We start from the raw sequence: 26,903 nt of genomic DNA, 5'->3' as shown, positions 1-26,903 counted from the left end.
CGCTCCCGTAACGCGCTAACCAAAAGATTAACCGAACATTCTATTCGAGAATAAATCGGAGATTGCTCGACAATTTTTAACAATTGCGTTTATCAACTATTTTATAAAGCCTCTTCTGTGCAGATTGTACTAAATTTTCATTGAAAAATGTCGCGTATATATCTGCCGAAAAAAGTAAGTGTAGTTTCAAAATAATCTCCCGAAATCGTAACGAGGAACGAGCTCGTTTTCAACGTGAAAACGGTTGCTCGGTGTTAGCTGTGTCCGTCCATAATTTTTCGTCAATAAAATAAGGCAAAATAGACAAGATTCTCGAGTTTCCTTCGTGAACTCTAAAGACATACGTCGAGGTCGATCGTGGAACGAAGCACGCAGGACAGAATTTCTTCAAAATTAACCAACGAAGAGCTCCAAGAATCGAAGGACAGAGCGACGAATGTTTAAAAGATCACGTTCCGTCTCACCTGTCCGCACCAGTTCGCCAGGATGCTCGGCGAACAGTCCATCCAAGGTCCTCTCGGCGAGCAGGTCCGCGGTGAGGGCATAATCGGACAAGTTGTTGACAGCGGCGGTTCCTTGCGGCGGGACCTCGTTGGCCAGGTGCATCCTTCTTCTCAGAGACGATGTCCTGGTCCTTCGTATCCTCGGCCCACCGATCTGATGCACCGAGTTCGCTTGGTGAGCCTGGTGGCCGTTCCTCAGCAGCCTCGGGTCCGGATAGTCTAAGCCTGGAGGCCGATCCTCGGGGCGCGCATCTCGTAAAGGATTCGTCATGAGCACGGGATCATCGGTCTCTTCCTTCGGAATGTCCTCGGGCTCTTCGACAACCCGCCTCTCGTTCGATTCGATCTTCTTCCCGAACCTTTCACTCCGAAACTCGAACACGAAACCCCGAACCGAACCGAACCGAAACGAACAAAGTCGACTCACTGGACACTCGAACGATGTCTCCAAGAATATGTCCGGTCCTCGACGAGTTCTGACGTTCCCGATATTCGTGGAACCGACGAGCAGGAAGTCGGTAGTTAATTAAGCCGATAAAGCGCGCGGATCACGATCGACGCATTCTTCTCGGCGAGCACACACGCTCGGCGGCGGCACGCGCGGCTCCGCGTGGCGGCCCAAGGACGCGGCCCTTTGATCCTTATTTCATTATCCCGCTACCGGGGCCGGGGGCAGCGGCAGCCGTTTGCAAATTCTTCCTCGTCTCGATTGCCAAGTCGCGGGGAAAATTCGTTTTATTGGAACCGACGTCGGGTCGGCCCCTCGTCCCTCTTCCCCCGTCCCGCGATTTCTTTGATCGTCTGCCCCGCCGCCAAGTCCTCGGCCACTTCTGCAATCGCGTTCAATCGTCCTCCGAGTCGAGAGACATCGGAAGAACACGCGGCCTCGATCAACCGCTAATAACCACACCGACACCCTCTAACAGGTGTTAACTCCGGACCCCGGATCATCGAGTCCCGCGGAACAACACTGACCCCACGTAGACACCATCGTCCCTCGCTAAATCATCTCGCTCTGTCCCCTCTCCGGTCGCCGACAGTGGACCACGCGGTCTAAACTCTCTTCGAACACCGAAAACAACGTTTCCGCGTAAATTCTTCGAAACAGCTCGTCGCACCCTTTCGACGGTCCTCCGCGAACTCGAACACCGTCTCGCGGCTCGTCGATCCCGGACGCGGAGGAATCCTTCGTCGAAACTGTCACTCGATGTCCCGTCACTCGACGCCTGTCACGTTGCTGATCCGCGCCGTTCGAAGAGCGCGGACGAGTCGCAAGTTTTTCTGGCCGATCCGCTGACTGACAGCCGACCAGTGCCACGGCGTACAGCGAAGGACACTTCTTGGTGGTCGCTGGCTCGGCGGCAGCGGCAGCGGCAACTTCCACGGGGAAGTAGGATAGGGTGTTTAACTCGCGCGGTCTCGTTTCGGTTCGGCGGTGGAAGATGGCGGCTTCTGCGGTGGAGCCGCGCGGTGTGGTTGCGGTGTATTTTTGAGGCTGCCGCCCCCAGCCACCACCGAGACCACCCTGGGTAACCTACCCCTCCGTGGCTCTCTCTGTCTCTCTCCCTCTCCCTCTCTCTCTCGCGCGCTCTCTCTTTCCACGCCGCCGCCACCGCCGCCTGGCCGTGCTAGCCGAGAGAGAGCTGGTGGGGGTCGGTTTTTCCAAGCGGTGGGGAAAAATCTCTCTCTCCTGCTGCACCCTCTTCCGCGATCCTGATGCTGCTCCTGCTGATCGCGACTACCCGATGACAACACCCCCTTCTCTACCCCCTTCCCCTCTGCCTCTCTCCTTCTCTGTGTTTGTCTCTCTCTCTCTCTCCCTCTTTCTCTCTCTCTCTCTCTCTCTCCCTCTTTTTCTCTCTCTCTCGCTCTCTGTATCTCTCTATCTATCTATCTGCTCGTCGTTCTTCCGCCCCGCGCTCTGGCCCTCCTGTTGCCGCAGGATCGGAAGAATCGCGGAGGAATGTCTTTCGGCCGGAAGATTCTTCTGAATGGGATCTGGAATTTCTTTTCGCGTAGTCACTGTAATTCGAATCCCCGTGCACAATGCTTTTTTCGGGAACGGGAACGGTTCACCAACACAGGCAGCGTGTCTATGGCTCTCTGTCTATGTCTCTAGAAATAGATTAGAGAGCCGAACAGGAACCGCTCGCACGGAACACTGTCACGGACGCGGAGCTCCCGGCTCGCGGTGTCTCCTCTGATTTCGCGATCGTCGGAATCCGATCGGTGGTGGCTCTGTCGCCTCCACGCACTCGTGGTCACTGGTCGCACGCTTCATCTTGTTCAGAGAGCGTTCAAGATCGACGCTTTGCTCTTCGCACGATCAACACTTTGACCACCTTGACTCGGCGATCCCGAAAGTGCCATAAAATCGGGGCAGTTCGACGGTGAAGGAACGATTGGAAGCAGGCGATCGGTTGCACTGGCTCGCGGCACTGATACGAGCTGCTTCCCCTTTTGCGGGTCCCAAGTTCATCGACACTGAGAAATAACTGGGATCGTTTGTACGGAGAAGAGCACTGTACGTGTCGCTAATTCGAAAACTCTGCATCGTTCGATAACCGTTTAGAAGTCCTTCGCGGAGACAGGTCGTGGCTCAATTATACGTTGTATAATAACCGTAAGCCAATCTCCCTAAGCGATAACGAAATCGTTGAAACGGTCTACATATTCTCCAGTCGAAGTTCGGGACGATGTCTTCACTGTGTTCGATCACTGTTTACAGGTCCCCCGACGACCTCCATCTTCGTGGCCAGTCGTATACACGGTCGTACGACCGTGTCTGAACCATCCTTCGAGCCAATCAGGTATGCAACAAGTCAATATTTCCAAAACACAGCTGCCAGCGGTCGCAGCAGCGTTCTTGGACCCCGATCGAACGAGGATCGACGAGATCGCGATCGATGGATTCGACAGTCGTCCGACGGACTTTACGCTTGGACCCTGCTTGAGACGTCAAGATCTTCTCCGGTCGAAGGTCGCGGCGCGACGAAATTCCGGAAGCCACCCTTCGCAGCGTTTCCCTGCGGTTTCGCCGGAAGAAAAAAAAGAGGACTCTCCGGGCTGTAATTACCGAGTCCCTCTGATCGTTTGCAGGCTGCGGTTCCACGGTACACCGATAACGAGCTTCGCCCTTTCCCTGGCCACGCCGGAGTTCTCGGATCGTCTCCGTTCCTCGCCGCCACGCTCCTTCCCCCGTCTTCTTCGGCCGGTCTTTTTCCGTTCGCTTTTCTCCTTTTCTTTTTCCTGTTCCTTTTGGCCCTTGTCACGGAGTCCTCGCCGCTTCCGTCGTTCAACGACCTCCCCGCGCGAGACTGCAAAACGACACTGGGAAGAAAGGGAAAACAAAGACGGCAGAAAGGTCCCTCGTGTAGTTGCGTTTAGCACCGAGGGACAACGTCGGCAGCCGGGGGAGGGGGTTGCGCGATGCTTGGGGGCTGTTCGAGGGTGCACGAGCGGAACGGAGACCCGCCGAGGGAGAGCGACGCAGAGGGCGACGAGGAGGGGGGGCCACACTTTGTCTTAATGCCCCCGTCATACGTGCCGCGCCGTGCCCCCGTGCCTCGGACTACAGAAACGAATCTTGCCAGATTGCGAGGGTGAAGCTCCTTCAAGTGGTCACAATTATCGTTATTGCGAGCGGGACCGAGCTTCGAAGCGTTCGACGCCGACCGAGATCGCTGCCCAGAGTTTCGACGATGTCTTTCGCCATCCGCCGATATCACCCGCGGTCGTCGGAAGCACCGGCAATTTTTTGATCATTGCCGATCTCGATGTGTCTCTTCGAAATAAATTTTTAATCGAGATGCAGTCCTCTGACGAGCCCAGAAGGTAGCTCGAATGCTTTTCAACGATGAACGCTGCATGTTTAGCCAAACGTGAGAAAGGAAGAAGTAGAAAACTTAAACAACTGGCTAACAAAGTTGTTCGTTGAACTTCCACCAGGATTGAATATAATTTTGGAACACGGCGTTACAAACGAAGAGGTAAAATGTTTGAGGAGCTGCTAAATTTGTCTACCGGAACTCTGATGCCTGAATCCTGGCATCCGTTTTCTCTAACAAAATTATGGGAAATAAAAGTACCGCGGAGTACCACCGAAAGGGCGAGGAAGAACCGGAGGAACGGTAAAAAATAGAGAATTTCACTGACACTCGCGAGGATGGGACTGCGATCGGAGGAGGAAAGATGGCCGGACTGGTCGGAATTAAGTTCGGGCCGGCATAGACGCGTTTCTCTTTCGACAGACGACGAAAGACTATCGATCATGACGGATCTGTAGCAAGTCGCGAGGATCCCAGAACGGGAGAGAGAGGCCACCCCATATAATCCTACACCCCTACGGGTAACAATGCAGCGCCTCCGCGTCCCTAAATGTCGCGTTCCCGAGATGCATTTCGTCATACATCGGACCCTCCGGCGATACATCGCCTTTTTTCCAGTGTTCCTGCATTTTTTCGCCCCCGTTTTCGACACGCGTTCCTATCCACTCTGTTTAGGACCGCCGGGTAAAAGGAACGCCGTAATTCCGTGATCGTTATTCATTCGGCCGACGATTGCGTGACGTCGTTCGTGGACCGATTCGATTAAAACGTTCGCTACGATCTCGAAAAGATTAATATCGACAATGTCTTCGTTGCATCGAGAAGAAAAAGGTAGCTTTGTTTCACGTTGCTCTGAAAAACATTGTCCAGCAGGCGAAGAAATTGCTTGCTCGTTCTGACCTTCGCGAAATAGCCTATTCACACGACTCGTCGTTCGAATCATACTCCAAGTTCGTTGGAAGGAATCTTCGATTGAAAGAAGAAGACGATGCGGACAAATAAACGGCCCTGTTGCAGTGTAAAGAAGAAAAGGGATATAAATACCTGGAAGAACGAATCAAAAATAAATGTAATGACAAACGACAAATCTCGTTGTCAGCCGCGCCATGTCCACGTCCAGCCACGTCCAAGTAAAATAAATATGGACCCGACTTCGCTTTGGAAAACGCAGGGTAGAGAAAATGAAAAAAAAGAAAAAAATCGAGTATTTCCGCCGATAGCGGATGAATTCTGGAAGGCGAGAACCTGGAGAATTCCGGGCGCGTTCGCGGGATCTCGAGAAAAGGGCCGGAAAAATGAAATTGGAGACAAACGCCGATCGAATTCGCAAGTCTCGCGGCCCTCGGGCGCGAATCGAATAGAATTCGAGGGCAGAACCGGGGCGCGGAAGGCATCGAATATTTCGAATAAAAACCGGTAGCCGCGTGTAGAACGGTGGTGGCGCGCGTCACTTTTTCACGGTGACGAACAGGTATTTAATTATACCGTCCGGTTCGACGTGATTTCGTGTAATTAAATCCTGTCGCCATAAAATTACCAGTCCGAAACGCAGCGACGATATTTTTCAATTAAAAGAAAAATATATTCGATTACATCCGGCCGGGGTTTCGCGCCCCTTTTCGGTCTCCCCCCCGCGGCCTCTCCTCGGATAACTATTTTCCCCCCGGTTCCACCTTTTTTGTTCTCCGTTCGTTTTATTTTATATCCTTTTTTGTCCGTTTTGGCGCACTCACGGGGCGGCGAACGCCCTTTCGACGGTAACGATATTCCACAACCCGCATCCGACACGGTCCACATAATCGGTATCGCGGCGGTGAATGCTAGGCGATTATCGACGCACTTTTCCGTACAAATTAATTGGCCCAATTATCGGGACCGAACAATTACCTACTGGCGACCAATTAGATCAACGCCAGTCGTTGCTCGCTCGCTGCTCGCCGCTCGCCGCTCGCCCGTTCCCCTCGCGGTGCCCGGCAAGAAATAATTGGTGCTCCCGTTCGCCCACCCACGCACCCACCCCCCTCGGCTGCCCGCCGAAAACCGTCGACAAAATCACCCCGAAAAAAAGCTCGCCCCCTGAATAGGGGAAAAAAGCTGCGCAAAAAGCCGTGGAGAGATAGAGAATCAAACCGGATACAAACATCCAGAGATATCGGAGCAACTCACGCTGAAGCGTTCCTCTTTCGCGGTCCTCTTCTCCGGTCCTCTCGAATATCCAACAAATTCAGGCTCGACGATCCACGTTCCGGCGAAGATCCGCAACGACGAAGAGACCGCGGGTCCGCGAGTGTCCGCGGTACGTGGCACTTTGATTTTCGCGCGGGAACCGCGTCGCGCGTCGCGCGTCCCCTTTCGTCGGGTGCCGGCGGAAACGGGGGCGGCAAGGAAAGGGGGCCGAGGGGGGTGACTCGAGGGTGGCTGCGTTTCCCGAACCGGAGGTAATCACACACGGTTAGCACATGTTAGCCGAAGCCAATTCTCGAAAAAGGCCGCAGCTCGTCCTCTAAGACGACCGCGTCTTGGGGGGACTGGGGGGTCGGGTCTCTCGGCGGGAGGACCGGCCGCGGGGGTGGAAAAGGGACGCGGAGACGATAGGGAGGCGGCGCCGGAGGCGGGTCGCAGTTTTTCACTGGCGTGTGCGCATGCGGCCACTTTTATACCCCACCAACCGGTCCTCCCGGCCGCCTTGGCGTTCTTAAAGGCTTCTTAGGGTGAGTTTTGTCCCCTACTTCCACGCCAGGCGCGGCGGCTTCGCGCTGCCTCCCCTCGAGCCGACGGGGGCTGCGCGGGGTGCTCGGGGAACGAACAGGATTCCGAGACGATCCCCAAAGGGTTGCACCGACGACACGATGCTTGCGGACGATGACAGTCTCGGTGAACCTCGACCCGATATGCCTTCTCGTTGACGATCGTCGATGGGATCGAATCTATTAGCTGCTCGGGGTTGGGGTGGCTTTTCGTAACCTCGGTTGTTCTAGAACGTGGAATTACAAACCGGGCTGGCGGGCCGATCGCGACGATGCTGTTTGCCGAATTAAAAAGAAGCGGGTGGATTTTGCGGCTGTGGGGGTGCAATTTATTTTACCGAATGTGGATGATGTAGACTTCGGTCCGTTCTTGTCTTCGCTAGGCCTTGTCTAAATCTTGATTGAAACGACGATATTAACGTCACTGTTCGTCTTTGATGCAGCTACTGTTCAAGGATTGCAAACAGACTTTTTTATAGATTGTGAAGCTAAACGACGATGGTAATGTTACCGTTCGTCTCGGAAGAATATGTAGACAAAGTAGAATCTATCGAACTCTAGACTATGCGTCAATTGATCTAAGCACGGTCGCCTATGGTCTTGAATCTGAGTTAAACCTCGGTCAACTTTGTATTACAAGTGATCGCAAATGTCATGGCAAGATGGTATCGATCTTGCGAATAAACGAAGAATCTGCCCGAATCTAAATATAACCTCCGCATCGATAGACCCAAATAAGGTCATCGGATCTTGATAAAATCTCAGCTAAATCTGCATTACGAGTCGTCCATCGGCTGTGGTTCCAGATGCGCCGGGAGACGACGAAAGCTAGGAGAAAGATCGCGACGCTAGCCACAGCAGTCTGTAAAAGGCCCACCACCGTCGAATAAGTTCTCCGGCTCGGGCGGATGTTGTGCAAGTCTATCATCAGCAAGGCTCCACGTTTCCAAGTCCGCGCCGATCCTACGTAACAAGATTGTCGAGAGAAACCAAAGGAGTAGCGCTAAGGAGTTGTCGGTCTGGAGGCGGGTGAAATCAGATTAGTAGCCAGACGCGTAATCGGGGCTTCTCGACAGCTACCAGCGGACATCGCGTTTCGACGAGGAACTGCATCGTCTAATCATCGATGCTTCTCCGTGAAACAACGAACGCCGCCGCCATGAACGTGGAAACCGTATCCGCGCCGACCTTCGCACGCAACAGCCCGAAACTTTCCTTCCCGAGAAAACAAACTTCGACCATTATTCCACCCTCGGATCCTACCGGAAAAGAAAAAGTCGACCGGCAACTGGCGGGGAAGAACGGAGGAAGGGGTTGCAGGGAAACCATCAATCAGATTCCACCTGTTTACCAAAAGCTACCCGACGCTACCCGGGATCTCGTCAGGATTTCCACTGTCTCTACACGTTCGCCAAAAGAAAATTGCCAAAGGCGAAGCCGGCGGGGCGCGGGGGGCTCATTTTTCGATAGGGGTTGCAACCGAGACGCTGGGGCGCGAGCCGAAGAAAGAGAAAAGTGGCAAAGAAAGCAAGAGAGAGAGAGAGAGAGAGAGAAGGAAGGAGGAAGGACGCCTCGTCGCGGAGAAAATAAGAAAGCAAATTACCTAGCAGTCACCTACCCCTCGGGGATGAGGTGTCGATATGACATGTAGGGAGACAAGGGACCTACGGCTGGCAACCCCTGGGGTTTATTACAAGGGTGGAATCAAATACACCGGGTGTCAAAAAATGAAACGCCACCCCACCGCGTGCCTCTCTCTCTCCTTCGCAGCCCTATCCACCGCGCCACGCCGTCGAGCGTTCCTGGGGATGAGGTCACGGTAAGTTACGAAGGGGTGGCAGAGGGTGGAAGTTGTAACGGAGTCGGGCTCGGCTGGTTCTTCGCGGGCTGGGGACTGCAGATGGCTTTTCCTTTGTCAGCCGATCGAAAAACCTGACTCCAATCATTGCGACGGCGGGCCGATAAATAATTGCTCGCTAAATAACCTCGCCGACGAATAGAGAGTGTAGTACTTTTTGCAGGACCGTAGTTCGTCCGTTGATAAAAACATTGTAAAGCAGACGAAGGAACTTGGTGCAGAAAAATGTCCATTTTCCATTCTCGGAGACTATGTATCTCTTAAGAACAAAGTGAAAATTCGTTTCATCGAACTCGTCGTGGAGATTTCTACTGATAAAAAATGTTCGGATGCTGCCAAACAATTTTTAATCTATCGAATATTTCTTGCAATTGCAGAGTTTTTAGACGAACCGAAAGCTCCATCGCGTAGACTAGGATCTTCGGGGTAGAACCGAAGGAAAATCCTCGCCGGTGATAAATATTGGACGAACCGCTGTAAGATCCGGTGGCAGGTCCGAAATATCCGAGAAATAATCAATTCCACCCCCGGCTTATTACAGAAAATCGTTGTCTCTCGCGGTACTGCCGTCGGGGGCGACGTCTGAGGGGAGATAGCGTCGTTCCCCCCTGCATCGTCACCCCATTCGCCGGCTTCGCGCTCTTGTTTGTTTCGTAATCTTTAAGATCGGAAGGGTTCGAGGCTGCGAGTCGCCGGGAATCTATTGTCTCGCTCGACGTTACGTTTTCTCAAACCGTTCCCACCATCTGGAACTTTCTCCGTCAGCCGACTAGCCTAAATTCTCGAAAAACCTGGCGGTATTGTACCGGCAGGGAAAAGAAGTTGTTCGACGGAGGAAGATGTTGGACGGAGATCGGAATTGGCTCGAACGGCAAGGACGATTCATTTGCCGGGTCACCCCGGCGAAACTTCTTGCTGGCGGGACGCCGGAACGAGTAGTGATTAAATATTATGACCAGCGCAATCTTCGAGGACGCCGCTACGAAAAACGTTACTTAGTATAATTAAAAGGACGTTCCGCCGACGGAATCCGCGCGCGGCTAGCGCACCGGAAACACAATTTTCTCGTTCGAGCCCCTTGATCGCGTTAATCCTTCTGTGCAGACCCGGCCTGTGCGTTTCATCCTGCGCCTCGTTTTCAGGAACGAAAGTGATATACGCTGAAGCCCGGAAAGATTTTCACTCGATTACAAACGCGGAATGTCTCTTCTCGTTTTTTGCAAATTCGCAACAACGACCCACTAATTTCTACCGTGCGGTATCTTTGATTTATCGAAGCATTCTTGTTGCTAGAAATTTATCTGAAATAACATAAATTTGTACGAATCTCCGCAGTTCAAGAATTAATTGAAATGCACAGCTTTCCCCAATTTCTGCAAGCGACAACCCCTGTCAGAAAAATTGTATTTCCGAGTCGAGACCACCGATAAAAAAAAAGGTGATCCGAGTTTAAATTCGCAAAAATTGTCTGTGGAGTATAAGGCCGCAGGCTTGCTGGAGAATGGAACTACTATACAATGATTGTGAAGGGGGTATATTAATTTGGAGGCTCGTTCGGCGATTATTAACAGCGGTGTCTCGCTGCGAAACGAGTGTCCCGAATGATGCACGATGAAAACGTCTTCCAGACGACGGTAATGTCGTCTTGGACACAAGCAGCCGTGACGAGGGTCCGTTACTGTCAAGAAACGACTCGTCACACGAGGGGTGCACTCCCCACACTCCCGTTCTCAACTCCACCTAACTTTCTCGCCGTTTCTGAGCAACCTCCGATTACCCTGGTTACGAGAGCGTCTCGAGTGTCTCAAATGTTCCGGCGGTAGCGAATCGGGGATACCTTTGCTCGCCTCCGAATCTTGTTCCCCGAAAAAAACGAAACCGAGCGGGCACAAATTATAGCCCGGCTTCTCTCCACGGTTCCCCTAAAATTATCAAATTTCGACTCGGGCAATTTGTCTGTTCGTCGATCGTCGAATACCTGATTGGACCTCGTTTGTTCCACGTCTTCTCGTCCAAGCGTCGACGGGAGACATTCATTTTTGTTCAACGTCGATTTTAATTGAAAGTATTACCGAAAGCATCGATCAAAGACCGAGCAAGTTTTTTAGTTTGCTTGGAAAAGCAGGCACCGCCTCCGTAAGAATTCTTCTAGTAACCGTGGAACTCGGAACCGATAGAAGAAAGTTCAAGGTCCGTCAGAAAACTCTCCGTTTTCTATGAAAAAAGGGAGAAAGGAGTCAACGAACAATTCCGCAAATTTATATTCGTACAGGAAAGGTCGACTCCGGGTCAACTTCCAGGTTTGTTCCGGCTGTTCTTCGACGACTCCAACGCGCGTCCACCGTTCGAATATTAAATCTGTCCGAGTGTTCGGAACCTTTCGAATGTAGCAACGTCTTCGCAGCACCTGTACTCATTTGCTGGGAGGGTGGTAGTCGTCGTCGTTGCTTGGTGACCTCGTAGATTAAAGACGAGCGGCAAGTACAGCGGTCCCAGGCGACCCTTTATGTTCAGCCACGTTTCTACGGTGCTTGAACTATATAGGGGACGAAGACGGAGAACGAGGAAGGGAGAGGACGATAAGAAGAGGACGATGCGAGAAAGAGAAAGACAGAGGGTGGGAGGGAGGGAGAGAGAGAGAGAGAGAGAGTCGAGAAGATAGGAAAGCTACGGGCTAGGTGGAAGGAAGCAAGGTGGTAAGACTCACGGCAGGATGGCGGTTGGTTGGAGGTTTCAAGGTGGAGCCCTGGCTGCTGTCGTGGCTCTAATAAGCTACCCCCAGCCTCGTTCTACCTTACGACCCCTTACATCCCTTTAGGGGCACGCGGGCCGGGCCGGGCCGGCCCTGCAATTTGATAAACTGTCAACGGCGGAAGGCCTTGCCACCCGAAACTGCCCGGAAAACCGAGTGTGTTCCTCGGTTATCGGGTTTCGTTTCGAACCCTGTCTTGGCTGCCGCGTTAATTGATGCGGAATTGTTGGGGCTAATGTCTGCCGACTATGCGGTTAATCGACTGCTGCTCCGATACACCCTCCGCCCCGCAACAAATTTTCAACGATGACCTCTCGTCCGCTTGTCGCCGCAAAAACTAGATACGTACGTTCACCGGCTACGTAATTTTATATATTATATATTTTAGATACCTTTGTATTTGATATAATTGTACCAAGGACCTTTACACGAGTTCATTATCTCGGACAGCGATTTTTAAATTCTTTTTGTTGCAGATTATTACTTTGCATGAATTTGATAATATTGTTATATCATTTGTATCGTCTGATCTGTTCACTTTTGCGAATCAGGCGAAAATCCTCGGCCTAATTATCCTGCTCCGGTGTGTACGTACGATGTAGGAATAGGAAAGCCTCCTCGAAAAGCAGAAAATAAGAAGAACGTCGGTCCGAAAAATGTCGCGAACGTTCTCTCGTTCGGGCAACGTTTAAGCAGCCGAGGTTCAAAAATGAAGACTCCGCGACGGAGGAGCAGAGAGGCTGGCTGGTAGCTAGGGGTGGCAGATGTTGCTCGTTGGCACAATTTCCTCGAGGCAAACAGTGCCGGTGCACGCATCGAATCCAGCGAGCCCCGAACGGAATAAAACAAGCGCGGGTAAACTACTCGGCTGAAATCACCGGACGCGGAGTAATTCAGGTGACTAGAGAGAGCCGTCGAGAGATGGTCCCGGTGTTTCGGAATTCGTCGCCGTTTCAGCGTTCCGACTCCGAACGCCCGGCAATTTCCATGCAAATAACCGGGCGCCATAATTCGAGCACGCGGCTTCTGGGAAAAAGATTACAGTCAGTTAGTTCCGGGCCGGGGCTTGCTCGGATGAAGCTTGTTCTCCTCCCGTATCCACGGAGCGGGAACAACCGGGCGGCGACTCGTTCCGACGAACGATTTCGTTATCAAGCGACGGAAGCCATCGCGAGTTCCGATACCGGCGTATATCGATCCTTACGGCCGATGGACCGAGAGGGCAGCGCAGCTGCCAGGACCTTGAAGACCGACCGGACCCCGAGACCTCCTGGGAAATGATACCACTTTGCAAGGAGCGAATGGAAATCACCCCTGCATCGCCTCCGGCTACAACGTTATCTCCCTCTCTCTCTCTCTCCCTCTCTCATGGGTCGTTCTTGGTCAGAGACGATGACGACTGCGAGGGACCGGACGACGATACTACTCTGATTAAGGAGCGGTCGTGTCCCTTCGACCGTTCTCCCTTAACTGTCCGCATGCGGTGGACTCTATTCTTTGTAATTGCCGGGAGAAGTGTCAGTTTCAGGAAGCCGGAATCGCGCATTAATTCGTTCGAGGCCTCGTTAGAGTCCTGCGCGTCTCCGACCTTATGGGGCTGTACCTTGACTGTGGTATCGCGTAGAATTCCACTATGTGGTATATTAGCTGCGGTTTCTCGGTCCTCACCTCGATGATTTCACGTTGATTTGGAAAATATAGACAACCGAGAATTTCAGACGAAATTCAGTACGATGGATTCGCACAAAATTACGGAGGGTTTTGTCATTCGTTATTTTCCATGCTTGCGATAGTTTCCGAGTCCTTGAATCAACTCTTGGATCGACGATCGCTGCGGAACACGGCATGAAAATCTTCTACAATTTGTGCAAAGAACGAGTAAACCCAGACGGATATTCCTAAAAACGGTGTTCATCGACGATGCGCGACAGATCCCTTTGTTTTTTTTTATTATCGTTCCCTTTTTGTCGAGTTCCGTTGCGCGAAATCGTTTACACTGTTTCTCGGGCCCGTGTGTCTTCCGCGAAGGGAATCCTTGGTAATCCAGATTTATTTGTCCCTCGATAATGTGTCCAGTCGCCGGCGCATCGAGCATCACGCGACTTTTCCCCGCGTTTTCTATAAATCAAGCAACACTTCCCCCCTATAAATAAAGCTGGCGCAGTGCCGATCCCGCGGCGAACGGCGCGAAATTGATCGGCACTGGGTTAAGTTTCGATGCGTGTCGGTCCGCGCGTCGCATACGACATACGGCTACGTACCCGCCGCTAATCGTATCGATCCAGCACTCTTAATCCATTAATGAACTTCCCGGGCTCGTTTTACGCCGACTACCTGGGCTTTTCGCGCCTCCGGACTCGACACGCGGCGTACACAAGCTGCGCGGTGCCTGGGGAACGTCTGAACTCGGCATTCTGCGCTCGATCGTTCAAATACGTTTCGTGTAAAAATTCATTTCTCAATTATCGAGCGCTTCGACGCACCCTTGTACCCGGTTTTTAATCGACGCTCGATTGTAAAATAAAATTCAAACCGATTTGCGGGGATCCGAGAAAATTAGAGAATAAGAACTGCTTCGATTTTTGAGTACAGAATTACATTCTTTTGTGTACCGATATTCAACGTGCTACATACGGTGGAAAACGTACAAGAGACCGAACGAACGAATTACAGACTTAGTTCTACATTGGAAAGGAATCTTTACGCGAGTGCAAGTGTTGCTCGGTGAAAGAAGAAGATTCGAAAACGTTCCTAAAAGATCGTCGAACGAGTAGCCGAAGAGAAATCTCGGTTATGATAATTGCTTAGACGAAGGGTGTGTAATCCTCCCCCGGCCGAATTTACCGCTTGTAATTCCCTCGGAATCGGCCGGTCGAGATATCCTGCGCCCAGGATCCTCTAGCCAGGAGCAGACGACTTCCTATTGATCCCACGGATTGATATGAGCACAGTGTAGCGTGCGGCCCTTTAGACCTCGTATGGGGGTTGAATTTTAAAACTACCCCCTGGAGAGACGCTGGCGCGGACCGTCTTTTTGAATCAGGCTGGTACACGCGGTCCCGGTGTTGCGTGAAGAACTACAAATCCCTCGGGAACACGCGTCGATATCTATTTCCCGAGCAGGATCGACCGGGAGACGTTCGACTTGAGGTGAACAGGACCCCCTTCCACTGCCAGGATCGTGGTGACTTTCGCTGACGTCTTCGAACTAGTGCGATGCTACTTTTGTCGCATATTTTTTCAAACTTGTACTTGTTCGGGCGAATAGAGTTTCACTTTATCGAGGATTACATTTCCCAATGCAATGATTTATTGCTAAGATAAATGTCGGAACGAGGTCTAGAATAATTTAAGAGAGGCTGATTAATCCTGCGACTTTTAATATTATAGCGAGACTCGTGGCACGACGATTAGAAATATAGTCTAATTAACGTTGAAATGATTCGCTTCTTCCAAGTCCACATAAAATGTTCAAGGTGCAATCATCGATGCGCAAGAAAAGAAGACACTATTTTGAAAACACAAGTCCTGTCTTCGCATTCCCTAAAATCGACCATTTGTATGAATTATTTCTGTAATAATTTAACATTGGCAAACATTCTAGAAGACTTCGAAGAAGACTTCTGTACGTAAAGCACAATGAAACGCGTCCGTAGGTGTAAAGTCGTCGAGGGTAAAGTCAACCGTACTTTGTAAACATCCGTTGTAGTCAATGATATACTTTAAACTTCATCGAATGCTTTTCAATTAATTCACGAAGACGGCGTACTTTAAGAAGAGTTCGAGAATCGAATTCGGAATCATGTTTTCTCGCGATAATTACAACCTGCCCCCTAACCCTCGACCTCTGTTTTCATTCTTGCTTCACCCCTGTGCATTCTGCATACGGGGATTGACTGAAATCGTTGCTTACAGGGCTGGTAAACAAGCGATAGGTCTCCCGATGCCGGGCGTCTTCCACGACGACAAATTCCTCAAATATTTATCTGTCTTTCCCTTCGAACCCTTCAATCGTCGCCGCCCCCAAACGCCACTTCCGTTTCACGGCTCCCGGAGAGTGTGTCAATGCTGACGCCTATCGACGTATGACAAATACCTCGTCCCCGATGCTTGCACTTTCTGTCAGCCCTGACGACCGGGACAAAAGGAGGAGACGAGGGGACGAGAGGAAGCGTCGTCGGGGCTGACTGTCGTCGCCCAGTCACCATAACCTCCCCTATTCTCGATTTTTTACGCAGAAAACATCCCTTGCTAAACGTCGAATATGACAACCCGACCCTGCTTCGCTAATAAACTGGCACACAGCTACAGGAGAATATCAAATGCGAAACGAGGGGGGTGGATTGGAAGCTGGAAAGGTTGAAGAAGCGTTGAACAATTTCTGTGGACGAAACTTGGAACCTAAGAAGTTAAAAACTGAAATCTTAATTAGAAATTCGACGGAGATCTTAATTTAGTAAGAAGACGTTCCATTAGATCGAAGGATGAAGAAGCTGGAGCAATTGAAATATCGCATTCGCAAGACCTGGAAACTCGCTGGATCGAAGTGTTACCTACAAATTCCGCGGAGATTTAAGTAATAATAAAACCTGCAATATTGAAAAAAAATGTGTGATTTAATGGGACCGAGAACTAGATCGAAGAACCAGGCGGCCTTTATGGGTAATCTTGGAAGTCCCGATCGATCGTACCCCTAGCAAGATCCCCATGTTCCCAAGCTTAAGCGTGCTCCTGACACACGCCAGCAGTTCGCAATTAATTTATTTTTCTCTAGTCAGCCGTTAATTGTTAAACTTAGATGGGCGGTCGTCGGCAATCCCACGGCGAGACTAAGACACCGTATAGACAAAGATGGGACAGGTGACGGGACAAACGGCAGAAAAGGATCGAAGCAGACTCGCGAGGATGGGATAGCAAGTTGCCGGAGGGTGGAAAATTCGTCCAGGCGGGGGGTGCCTGTAGAATCGAGAAGTTTTGGGAGGGAATCGAAGCAGGAAGCCAAGGCGCGACACGAACACTGGATTGGGTTACCGAGATAATTAGAATAATGATTAGGAGAGGAGCACGCCTCGTTGACCAATTTCTTTTCGCCTCCCCTTCGGACCTCGGGGATCGGCTTTCTTCCGGGGACCTCGACGGTCAACGCGGCACTTGCTATTCACCCCCATAAACATTCTACAAATAATCATACTTCCTCGGAAGGTCTTCTCTCGAAACGGGCCACCGAAATGCAAGTAAATGCATTTCGAAGTGGGAAGTGAAATTAATTTTGGAAACGTCGCCTGAATCATCAAATAGTAACACAGTGACTAAATTAAGGGTTGAAAAAGGGTCAGCGCTTCGGTCTGAGTTAATTATGAAAAATTCGATGAGAAGACATTTCTGTCAATCGATCTCGAAGAAATGAAATTAGATCTGGTCCTAGACGTTATGAACGAGAACTTCGAAGGACCTCGAACATTTTCTGTTAGCCAGAGGAAGCCAGGAGTCTCCTGGGTAGCGCAATGAGTATCTCTTAGCCGGCAGCATCGATACTTTATCGAGGGACGAACGCGTCTGTTAGTTACAGGGAAATTTACGTCCGCTGGTCGATGGCCGATAAAAGGGGGAGGAAAAACGCTGAAGCTAACCAAATTCATCGAAGACCACGGGTAACCATCGACCCGGTGGACGGAATGGCTGTCGACAAGCTTCGACCGGTATTACAACACCCAAGCGACGCATTTTTATGCGCCTCAGCGTGATTGGTCGTTCAAGTTGATCCCCTCGGGATCGCTTAACCGGATACGCGTAACCATCGTAAAAAAAAGGAAGAAAAAGGAGAGAAAGGAGAGAGCCGAGTCCTCTCTCGGGTTGACAAAGGTGAATATTTAGGTCGTCGAGCGGAATCATCGGATGCCCGGTGTCCCCAGACTGTCTTAAGCAGCCGTAAAAGATTTTGTCGAGGGAAATAGTGTCGGACAGTTACACAGTTTCTGTACTCGACGCTGCTTAGCTCCATCCGCGTTGAAGTACACGTGAATATTTGATCGGCCCTTCAACCTTCGCCTCTTTCGCCCTCCCACAAGCCTCGCCTCTTACCTAACCCTCGGTCCCAGCTGCGGTGAATTATTTAACGCCCCCAGGGACACCAGTTACCAACATACATCTTTGTGTCAGCGAGATTTTCAAACTCTTTGTTCTGCCAGCCGAGTCGATGCCATAATGGACGCGGCTCGCTAAACACCGGCACAATGTTCAAAAAATGAGGTACCTCGGTCTTCCTCCCCCAACTTCAAAACTGCCCCCAATAGTTGCGATTCTAGTCTCCGCTCTGAGAGTACGTGAATATACGGGGATACAGTATATTCTTATAAAATGTATAAATGGAACTCGTACGATGGAGACGTATCGATTATAATAACTTTTCAGTGATAAGCTAATTGTCCTCGTGATTAATAAATATTTTGCACTCATTGCTTCCGCAATGAATGAACGGAATTCACGGGAATGGAAACGCGGTTGCGCATACGGTAGAGATTTGATTGGGTTAATTAATAGGCGCGTACAAGGTGAAAGACAAATTCGGAACGTTTAACGTCCATTCATTTTCGATCAAATTAAGCTAGAATGGAGAGGACAAAGAGACTGATGGAAGCGATGCATGGGAAATTTTTCGGAAACTACTGAGGAAAAGAGAGTCGGTCAAATAGGAAAATCGATACTTCTTGTTGAATACAATTGCTCAAATACGAATATATATCCTTTTGAATCATTTTAATATTATTGATTAATCTTTATATTATATCACAAACAAGATATAGGAGCGGACGTAAGCAGCCAATGTAAATTTTTGCCACCCAAAACTGAGGCTTCGGTAGCCCAATTACCATTTCTACGTCGCTCTCATTGTTGCACACACTTCCGAAATTTAAGCTTCCTATTGAGAATCGGGTAGTCTGCATATCTCACTTTGTATTACAAGTTTGTAATTTGAAAGTCAGAAAACATTCGTGCGGCATGCATATTCAAACGACTAGGACTTACCGGTAGTGGAAACGCCGTCGCCATCTTGCGGCGGAAAATGAAGCTCCTCAGTAATGGCGCCGAAATAATTCGAGCGAATGTGCGTGTCTCCTGCGTTGTCGTAATTACTGTATTTCTTCTCTCAATTGATGACCCCATCCTCGTCGCGTGTTTCCGATCCAAACTCGACTCCGGAGCAATCAGGACCACTATGACACACAATCGCGGAGTGAGTAGTATATTAATTCTAAGCATGTGAAAATACGATTTTGGAAAGTGCGTGATCCGAAATGTACGTGCATGCTCATGAATCTACGAAACTGTAACATTATCAATCGTATCGTAAAACTTACCTAATGCAGTAAAAATTCGTTGTCTCCCGATTTTAATAAGCACTCTTAGCAACAATTCAATGCACGTTTACACTGACAAATTCAAACTCGCGAACTTATTCGAAAGGAACTCCGAAGCCCGATGCGCGCGCGCTGACTCCTACTCCTCGAATGTCTCTTTCGAAACTGTACTTTCACAACTAGCGCCACCAGTCGTTTAAATCGAGTACTTTTCCCACCGCAAATAATTCGTACCGCAGTTTTCAACCATCTTATGCCTCGATAGGCAAGAATCATTCGCGCCTATAATATATATACGCACACCATATGGGCAGACATAAGTCCTTGCTTATATGATATAAGCACAGATAAAATTCTGTTAACAGAACGTAAACAATCAAATCATTAAATGTATTACAAACGAATTAATCAATAAATATGTATCCCACCCCCTGCGAAAAATATTCAATCCTACGGTCAACTGGATTTATTTTAAAAAGTTACGAATTTGTGTTCTACTTTGTTTAAAATCGTAATTACATATGTAATAATAATTTACAAAACGTTCAACAAGAGAACAACAACGTGTAAACACTGGTAACAATACCTATTGTCATCTCAACCTGTTTCCCTTGAACCCGACCGTCCGTCGAGCGCTGGGCATTGATTATTTCAGTGACACAGTGTTACTTCAACAAATTGTCTTTGTTATTCGGCTACACGTAATTCAATTTCCATAAGAGATAAGAATGACTTCTTTAACTAGATAACGTGGCCAAAGTCGCACCTGCGTGGCAAGTAGTCGATTTGTAGTCAATTGTCTGTCTCAAGTGTAACACTGCGATGGCGGAGGGTTCTGAGTTAAGTTTTTTTGATTTGAGGCTGGTGCACGATCACTTTGATCGTGCTATGATCGAGGACGACGATATAGATCTCAAAGCCTACCTGGAAGCCTATCATGAACTCTATAAGTAAGTTATCACTTAAACAACTGTTTTCTCCAGCAAACATAACCTTCCTCTGCTTTATTTCTGTATAAAACATCTTTAATTAAGTCTCATTCGTTAACAGTCTCTAGAGCTTCGCGCTCCCTCAACTCTTTCGTACGATTGACTCGTGCATTGTAATTCCATACGTATCCGTAGGTTTTTCCAGCTGATGGGTAGCGTATTCAGTTTCGTATCCTCAGATTTAAAGCAAAAGATTGAGATCCTAACAGAATTTATGTCCAAAGACGAACAGAATTATATCACAGTTAAATCTATGATATTATACGAGAAGGAGAACAATATTCTAAACAAGGGAGACTATACGAACGGTGCTCGTACGCTGTTGAGGCTTCATAGAGGATTAGGTAACACCGTATATTGTACTTTATACGTATAAAAGTCTTGGTACGGTTGTTTAATGCTCGGCCAATTATCAGATTTTATTAGGGAATTTTTAAGGCAACTAGGCGATCTATCCGACACCGATAAAACCTCCACATCTTGCCAGGACGCGTACGGCAAGACCTTAGCCAAGCATCATCCTTGGATGATTAGAAAGGCAGCTGTAGTTGCCATGTACACTATGCCCACCAGGGATGTTTTATTCAAAAAGGTGAATATGGCTCGATAAGTTTTACTTGGAATTGGGAAGAGTACATTTTCTAGATAAATTAATTCCAGGTTTGCGGAGCCGAGGTCCAAAGAAACGTGGACGTTCTGCCCAAGATGCTCGAGGTCACCGAGGAAGTGTTCAATCGCACCAACAACATTTACGATATTCATCAGCTTCACGACTTGCCATAAGATTAAAGAAAAAGCTGATTTATTACGATCGTGGTGGGGAAAAAACGCTGCACTTGCTTCACGAAGCTGCTCGAAAAGGCACGAACACTCCGATGTCGAAAATATTGTGATACGCGGAATTTTATAACGGTACGGCACGACCTTGCCAACCTTTTATACTACACTTTACTTATCATTTACACTTTACACCGTTAATTATGTATAGTTTCTGATATTGTACAAAATGCACTAGATTAGGATTTTATTCTCGGTACATTCCGTAGTTTTAATTTTCATTGAATTTTACATCTATAGAATCCGTGTGAAATCGACGCCAAACGATTCGGTGCAGTCTTATTTAACAATTAAATGTTCTTATTAGAAATCAGTATTGTACAAGATCGTCAATGGATATGTTAGTGAGAAGAGCCAGCCTGTTTCTTTATCCTTCGGTATTTACACGAGCTATTTTTAACAATAAAACTAAACACCTCCTTTATTATCGATAATAGAGATGAATTTCAGAAGGAAACATAATTGGAGTATGAAAGAGTGAGCAATGCATTTTCCCGGAGTTCGCGTTCTTCGAGATTTCAGGCCTACCGAAGTTTCAAATCTAATTATATTTTCTTCCGATATTTTTTTCCCATTGTCAATAATAACAAAGATATCTAAAAATTTAACGAAACATCGACGTCAACGAATGGCAACGGCACCGCCATTTTATTTTTACCGCGAGGAATTCGTTGGTCGATGCAACGAACTCTTGATTCGTTTTGGTTTATATAAAACAGTCTATAAAAAGTTTTAACTTATATAAAATCTGCGGTATAGTCGTCAGGACGACGACTCGTTCGGCTAGAAATTCATTAGACAAACGCGTTGGTAGAATTGGCAGCGATCAAAGGTGTCGCAGTAGAATTGGCAGGGCTGTCGAAGGCACCCTCGGTGACCAGTAACCCTGAAAATGACGGTGGATCGTCAAAAATGATTAAACGATCGACGAAGATATTCGAACCTTACCAGCGATGCTGCCAGTCATTAAACACACGATAGTGCCAGCCACAAACGCCCTTATAATAGTGCCGCTGATCTCTTTTTTCTTTTCCGGTGCTAAACTGGTCATAGCACCTAGCGTGATACCTACCGATCCCGGATTACCGAATCCGCAAATGGCGTATGTCGCGATGGCTTCTGCCCTACCAAAGAGCTTGCCCTGGTTCTTAAGCACCCCTAATTTACGGTAGGCTACGAACTCGTTGACCACTACCTTCAGGCCTATCAAGGTCGCGACGTGCTCGCACTGTTCCCATGGAACCCCCATTATCCAGCTTACCGGCTTGAACACCTTCGATAATATCAGCTGCAACGAAAATGCACTCTGCACCGAGACGTTTATGGCATTTGCAATGTTTTAAAAAGACGATCATTAATTGCATCGCGGACTTTACGGGGCTGTCGAAGATGTAAAAAGAAAAAGAAGCTACGACATATGACAGAAATATTGAAGTTGTTGGCCGCTCCTCTTACACGCGCGTCCAGGTCTTAAATATTGTTCAGAGAGGCGATGATCGCTTACTTCGAGACTGAGAGGTTCGCCGAGTTGAGCAGGATCGTAGCCGACCAAGGTGCCCAGCCAATTTAGCAACGAGTTCACAAGTGCGATGAATGCAACGAACGCGACGATATTGGAAATGATGCCCAGAACCAAGGGGATGCCTGCCATTGCACCCTTGGTGGCAGCGTCCACGAGGCTGGCGTCTTGGCTGCGAAATTATAAGCGATCTGATAATGACCAAAGGAAATTTGAAGAACCGTGTTTCAGTTTCTACCAAGTTTCGCAAGTGATCACACGTATAAAGGAATACAGTAATGTCTCCCTTACCGACGCTCAGATTGTCCACTGAAATGGACAATTTGGGAAGAGGCTCGCTTGCGGCTCGCCTTTATAATTGTCCGCAATTTATAACTATAAAAACAAACCGCAAGACTCGAATAATCGCATCTTCTCTTCCCAAATTGTCCATTTTTCTGGACAATCTAGGCATCAATCAGAGAGACATTACCGTAGTGCGATCGAACTCACGATTTCTCGAGCTTCACGTTTTCGCGGGTAACGATGATCTCCTCGGTCTCCGGGTAAAATAGTTTCGCGTAGCATAGCGAAGCAGGTGCTGCCATCAGCGATGCAGTTATCAGATGAGCCGGGTTCGCGCCGTTCTCGATGTAAGCGGCCAGCACCGTTCCTGCGTAGAACCAAGCAGACGTCATGCCGCTGATAAAGACTACCCGGCGATAACTGGATTAACGAGCTCTTCAATTAACCTGATATCATCGCGAATCCCGAGCACATGAGAGCATGGAATTCGGAGGTTGTCAGCTTGTTCAGGTACGGTTTGATGAGCAACGGAGTTTCCGTCTGGAATCAAATGCAGGGATTGCAACGATCGAACTGTAATTCGCGATCATAAACCCTCTCCTCACCATTCCTATGAACATGTTGGCACAGCTGTACAACGACTCGCAGATCGACGTGCCCATCAGCACCTGCAGAATTCGACCAACGGTCAGGATGATCCACTGCATCACGCCCAGGTAGTACAGTATTTGGATGAAGAAGCTGAAGTAGAAGATCACTGGCAGCACCTGGAATAGAAATTCTGTTGCCGAGGAAGGATTCTGTTATCGACTCTATTTCCGCCACGATTCACCGACAGCTAGCTAAATCGTTGAGAATCGAAGGATGGATTGCTTCGAGAAAGCAAAACGTGTACTCACCGAAAACGCGAAGACGCCGCCGTTGACCAGCTCGTCGCCGAAGATGAACGACGATCCGGCTTTGGCGAAGTTCAGGAACTCGGCTACCTTGTCGGACACGCACTTGCAAATTGCTCTGCCGACCTCCCATCGGATCGTGAACAAACCGAAGAGGAACTGCAGGATCAATCCGCAGAGGACTGTCCTCCAATTGATCTAAAACAGTCCAGAAACGACCATTATTTAATTAGCTGCTGGACCGGACAAGAAGCTCGTTTCGATTTTAATACTTCCGGACGGAAGTCGTTCGAATTGCATTATCCTTCGTTTAACTTGAACCGGTGGAACGCTGTGCATCCACTGCTGCATACTCGACGGTGACGCGTCGAAACGACTCGTCGTCGTCGACTCGTCGAGATTGATGGATTAACGAAAGATCGGCGATCGTCGATGATCGATCGATATACTCACGCGACCAGGATGCTTCGAGAAGACCCATCCGAAGCATATGAACGTGACGAGTCCGATGATGCCGATCAGTCTCTCTCTCGAGTCAGCGGTGTCCAAAATTAGGAACACCGCGAAGGCGGCAAATATGCAACCGTATAAGACCGACTGGAAAACGATTCGACCGTGTCTGCGGACGAATAATGGTTAATTGGTATCGATAGCATTACTTCGAGTCGATGTCCACGACGCGTTACCTGGTGCTGAGGAAAATTTCGAATCTCTTGCTGAACTGCTTGGCACTCTGGCCGAACCTTTTTCCGAAATGTTTCGCGGCATGATGGTAGGCCACGCCGCCATAACTGAACAGGAACAGAAGGAGCAGCATACCGTAGCCATTGCACCAGTTGAATCCTTGCTCGAAGCCTGGGCAAATTACGTGCGAGAGTTAAAAAATATTTGGATTTTTTTTTCCAAAGAATAGATCGATTAAAAAGTGACCGCGCTACGAACGATTCCTTAGAGAAGCCTGCTTTCACAATTCTATCATATCGCAACACTGATCGATCGCTTCCCAGCAATCGCTGAGAATTTTTACACAAACAGTTTTTTGTAACTTGCGTCATGATTACCCGGAAAATGGTTGTTTCTGCGAAAAACCTCGAGAAATCTTACTCGGAGGTAGATAATTCTGCAGAGTCTTCGCCAGGCAGTAAATCTTCTGGAACATCTGATGCTCGAAGGCTCTAGTTACAAGTGCGTAAAATCAGGCTGAACGTCTAAACACCGGATAAATCTCTGACATTTTATCGTTTTCTTTCTGCGTAAAGCCTGCAGTTTATGTCTCATTAGCTGAATTACCTTGACTCGGTAGGATTTGTCTGCGCGATGATTTATCTTGCCGATCGTTCAGATACGTACGGTTGTTCCTCCAGTATAGCGTGGCGAAGACGAAGTATGTCAGCAGCAGGCCATTGAAAGCGAGCCATGCCAGGATCCTGACGATCCTGTGGTGCTTCGACAGGAAAGCGCTGAACGCTAGGTATCCTGCTGCTAAACAACCGACGGAATCGTCCTCCTTTCTTGCTGCCTGCGATCGAAACGGAAAGCGTGTTTTACCAACACCGTCGAAGAGCCAAGGCTGATCCATTGTTTAGCAGATAATGAAACTTTATTGTGCCGATACACCGCGAACGCGTTCGGTTCAATGGTAACGCGCGAGCCTCGTGCTTGCCGCTAATGCGAATCGTTTCAAGCGAACTTTTTATGGGACCGCGGTTACGGAGGAAAATAACGAATTAAAAACAGCGAACACAATTTTCTTCCATTTTATTGGAATTTTTAATAGAAGACCAGAGAGCGAGTCCGGTAGATTATTTCTTTGGTTAATCACCTGCTGAAAAGTATACGTTACACCGATACGATTGCATCGGTGAAAAAAACGTGTATTCTCTTTATCAGTACGTTTCAACAGAGATGATCCGGAGTCTATTAATAACTGCAATTTATTCCGTTGATTATCGATCGCGGAAAACACCGAGATTCCGTGACAATTACACAGAGAGACAAACAAATGCATACCTTATCTTCCACGGATTCATCGCGACAGCGGTCAATTTCCAGTACACTGAGCTCGGTGTCCTGTTGAGATAACAGCGATAATTAAGAAACAATGTGTCGATCGTATTTGTGTCGGTGCTTCTGTTGTAATACTTTCGAGCATTCTCTTATGGCAAGTATACAATTCTGTTCGTTTAGATTTTCGATGTCGGTTAGCTCGGTATCTTTTTCATTCGCCGACAAATAATACGAAATACAATACAATCCTGTGTCGGATCACGGTATTAAACAATAAAGCAATCTTCTAGAAATAAAGCCAATCAAATCGTCGAATGTGGGACACTTTTCCAAGACGCGAGCGAAGGTCTACGTGTGACCAAAGATAGGATAAGAAGCAGGTAAACAAAGGTCACTGACTCGTTCCAGCCTCAAAACTTTCTAAACTTATTCAAGCCGAGTTATACCTCCAGAAAATTTTATCAACCAACACAGCGTTACCCCACTTGGTATATACATTAGCATAGATAGCTCCGGCCGTGTATAACTACGGTAATTATCGAGTTGGAACAACGAAGCACCAAAACATTCGGTGTAACCAAAAAATCCCGGTTAGCGGATTCCGTAGAAAGTGCAGTCCGCGTCGAATTGCATTGGACAAATTCAAGAAAGCGGTAGCGTCTAAGACGATTAACCAGAATAAACTGTCGACAGGTACCTCGAACGCAGGATTGGCAGGGGCCATGGTCTCCCAGGTGACTCAGGCCGGAGAGAAGGTGTCGTCGTGGTCAGCCTTGCTTCAGCACTGTCGCGAGCCTAAGCAGCAGCGCATGATCGTCGATCGAGGTAAACGAACATAGCAATTATATCTGCCGCGCCGACCGAACTTCACCAAGACACTCGTGCGCCTCGTGGCTGGAATAAAAATCGTTCAAGTAGCTATCAGATAACGCTGATAACGAGAATATCGGCCCAGCCTCGGCCGATCTCTCGTCCGAATCACACTTTCCGCGTCCGTTCCGCACGCGACCGACCCAGTTTCGAGGATCGATCGATCGCGATCCCTACTCGCAAAACGATCTTCTGGGAATCCCGCGGCATCGGCGGCGCCGACACGCGAACACGAAGGCTCACTTTGTTCACTTTGCCGTGGCTGTTCGCGCGAGCAACGATAAGCCGTTCGAACAACTGAGGAATCGGTGGCGACTCTGCTGTTCGACTTGCGACTTCTATGATAAGGAAGTAGGGGAAACGGTGCCGATATTACAATGAACTTCGAGTGCCGGAATATTGCAATTGACCTCGTAACGTGTCGAACCAAATGTCGGCGCGCGTCGTGCGAAGTC

General features: G+C 48.8%; 3 protein-coding genes across 6 annotated transcripts in view; 1 reads left to right on the top strand and 2 right to left on the bottom strand.

The window, feature by feature from the left end:
• Nucleotides 1–19,760, bottom strand: part of LOC117226002 (uncharacterized) — a 43,108-nt gene extending 23,348 nt beyond the window's left edge. For 2 of the 4 annotated variants that reach the window (XM_033479901.2, XM_033479902.2), the window contains exons 1-3: nucleotides 19,046–19,407; nucleotides 18,714–18,901; nucleotides 465–3,820 (exon numbers count right to left, since the gene is read on the bottom strand). In XM_033479901.2, coding sequence (XP_033335792.1) covers nucleotides 465–774 — 310 coding nt within the window. In that variant the 5' untranslated portion in view covers nucleotides 775–3,820; nucleotides 18,714–18,901; nucleotides 19,046–19,407. Of the gene's footprint in view, nucleotides 1–464; nucleotides 3,821–6,496; nucleotides 14,201–18,713; nucleotides 18,902–19,045; nucleotides 19,408–19,631 lie in introns of those variants that run through there. The other 2 variants (XM_033479900.2, XM_076525458.1) reach the window with 2 other exon arrangements.
• Nucleotides 19,761–19,863: 103 nt separating this feature from the next.
• On the top strand, nucleotides 19,864–21,222 carry LOC117226004 (ceramide-1-phosphate transfer protein). The gene is made up of 4 exons (XM_033479904.2): nucleotides 19,864–19,995; nucleotides 20,170–20,378; nucleotides 20,451–20,626; nucleotides 20,695–21,222. Exons 1-4 carry the CDS (start codon nucleotides 19,868–19,870, stop codon nucleotides 20,815–20,817), a joined length of 636 nt encoding a protein of 211 aa, XP_033335795.2. The 5' UTR covers nucleotides 19,864–19,867; the 3' UTR covers nucleotides 20,818–21,222.
• CNT2 (Concentrative nucleoside transporter 2) lies at nucleotides 21,042–26,717 on the bottom strand. The gene is made up of 12 exons (XM_033479903.2): nucleotides 26,276–26,717; nucleotides 25,582–25,641; nucleotides 24,922–25,090; nucleotides 24,258–24,426; nucleotides 24,025–24,190; nucleotides 23,575–23,769; nucleotides 23,281–23,442; nucleotides 23,122–23,215; nucleotides 22,883–23,042; nucleotides 22,376–22,562; nucleotides 21,820–22,159; nucleotides 21,042–21,757 (listed from the first exon to the last, which is right to left on the bottom strand). Exons 1-12 carry the CDS (start codon nucleotides 26,300–26,302, stop codon nucleotides 21,666–21,668), a joined length of 1,821 nt encoding a protein of 606 aa, XP_033335794.2. The 5' UTR covers nucleotides 26,303–26,717; the 3' UTR covers nucleotides 21,042–21,665.
• Nucleotides 26,718–26,903: the final 186 nt, after the last annotated feature.

This window comes from Megalopta genalis, chromosome 11 (assembly GCF_051020955.1).
Source record: "Megalopta genalis isolate 19385.01 chromosome 11, iyMegGena1_principal, whole genome shotgun sequence".
Classification (NCBI taxonomy): Eukaryota; Metazoa; Arthropoda; class Insecta; order Hymenoptera; family Halictidae; genus Megalopta; species Megalopta genalis.
The sequence above is the reverse complement of the archived record's forward strand: the minus strand, read 5'-3'. Positions and strand labels throughout refer to the sequence as shown.

Bases quoted from the DNA above. Each gene is read 5' to 3' on its own strand.
- LOC117226004 (XM_033479904.2), top strand. From the start codon at position 19,868: ATGGCGGAGGGTTCTGAGTTAAGTTTTTTTGATTTGAGGCTGGTGCAC. The intron at 19,996-20,169 runs GTAAGTTATCAC...ACGTATCCGTAG, and splicing joins GCCTATCATGAACTCTATAA to GTTTTTCCAGCTGATGGGTA. The intron at 20,627-20,694 runs GTGAATATGGCT...AATTAATTCCAG, and splicing joins GGGATGTTTTATTCAAAAAG to GTTTGCGGAGCCGAGGTCCA.
- CNT2 (XM_033479903.2), bottom strand. From the start codon at position 26,302: ATGGCCCCTGCCAATCCTGCGTTCGAG. The intron at 25,642-26,275 runs GTACCTGTCGAC...TTATCTCAACAG, and splicing joins CTGCCAATCCTGCGTTCGAG to GACACCGAGCTCAGTGTACT. The intron at 23,443-23,574 runs GTGAGTACACGT...TTTCTATTCCAG, and splicing joins GCGGCGTCTTCGCGTTTTCG to GTGCTGCCAGTGATCTTCTA.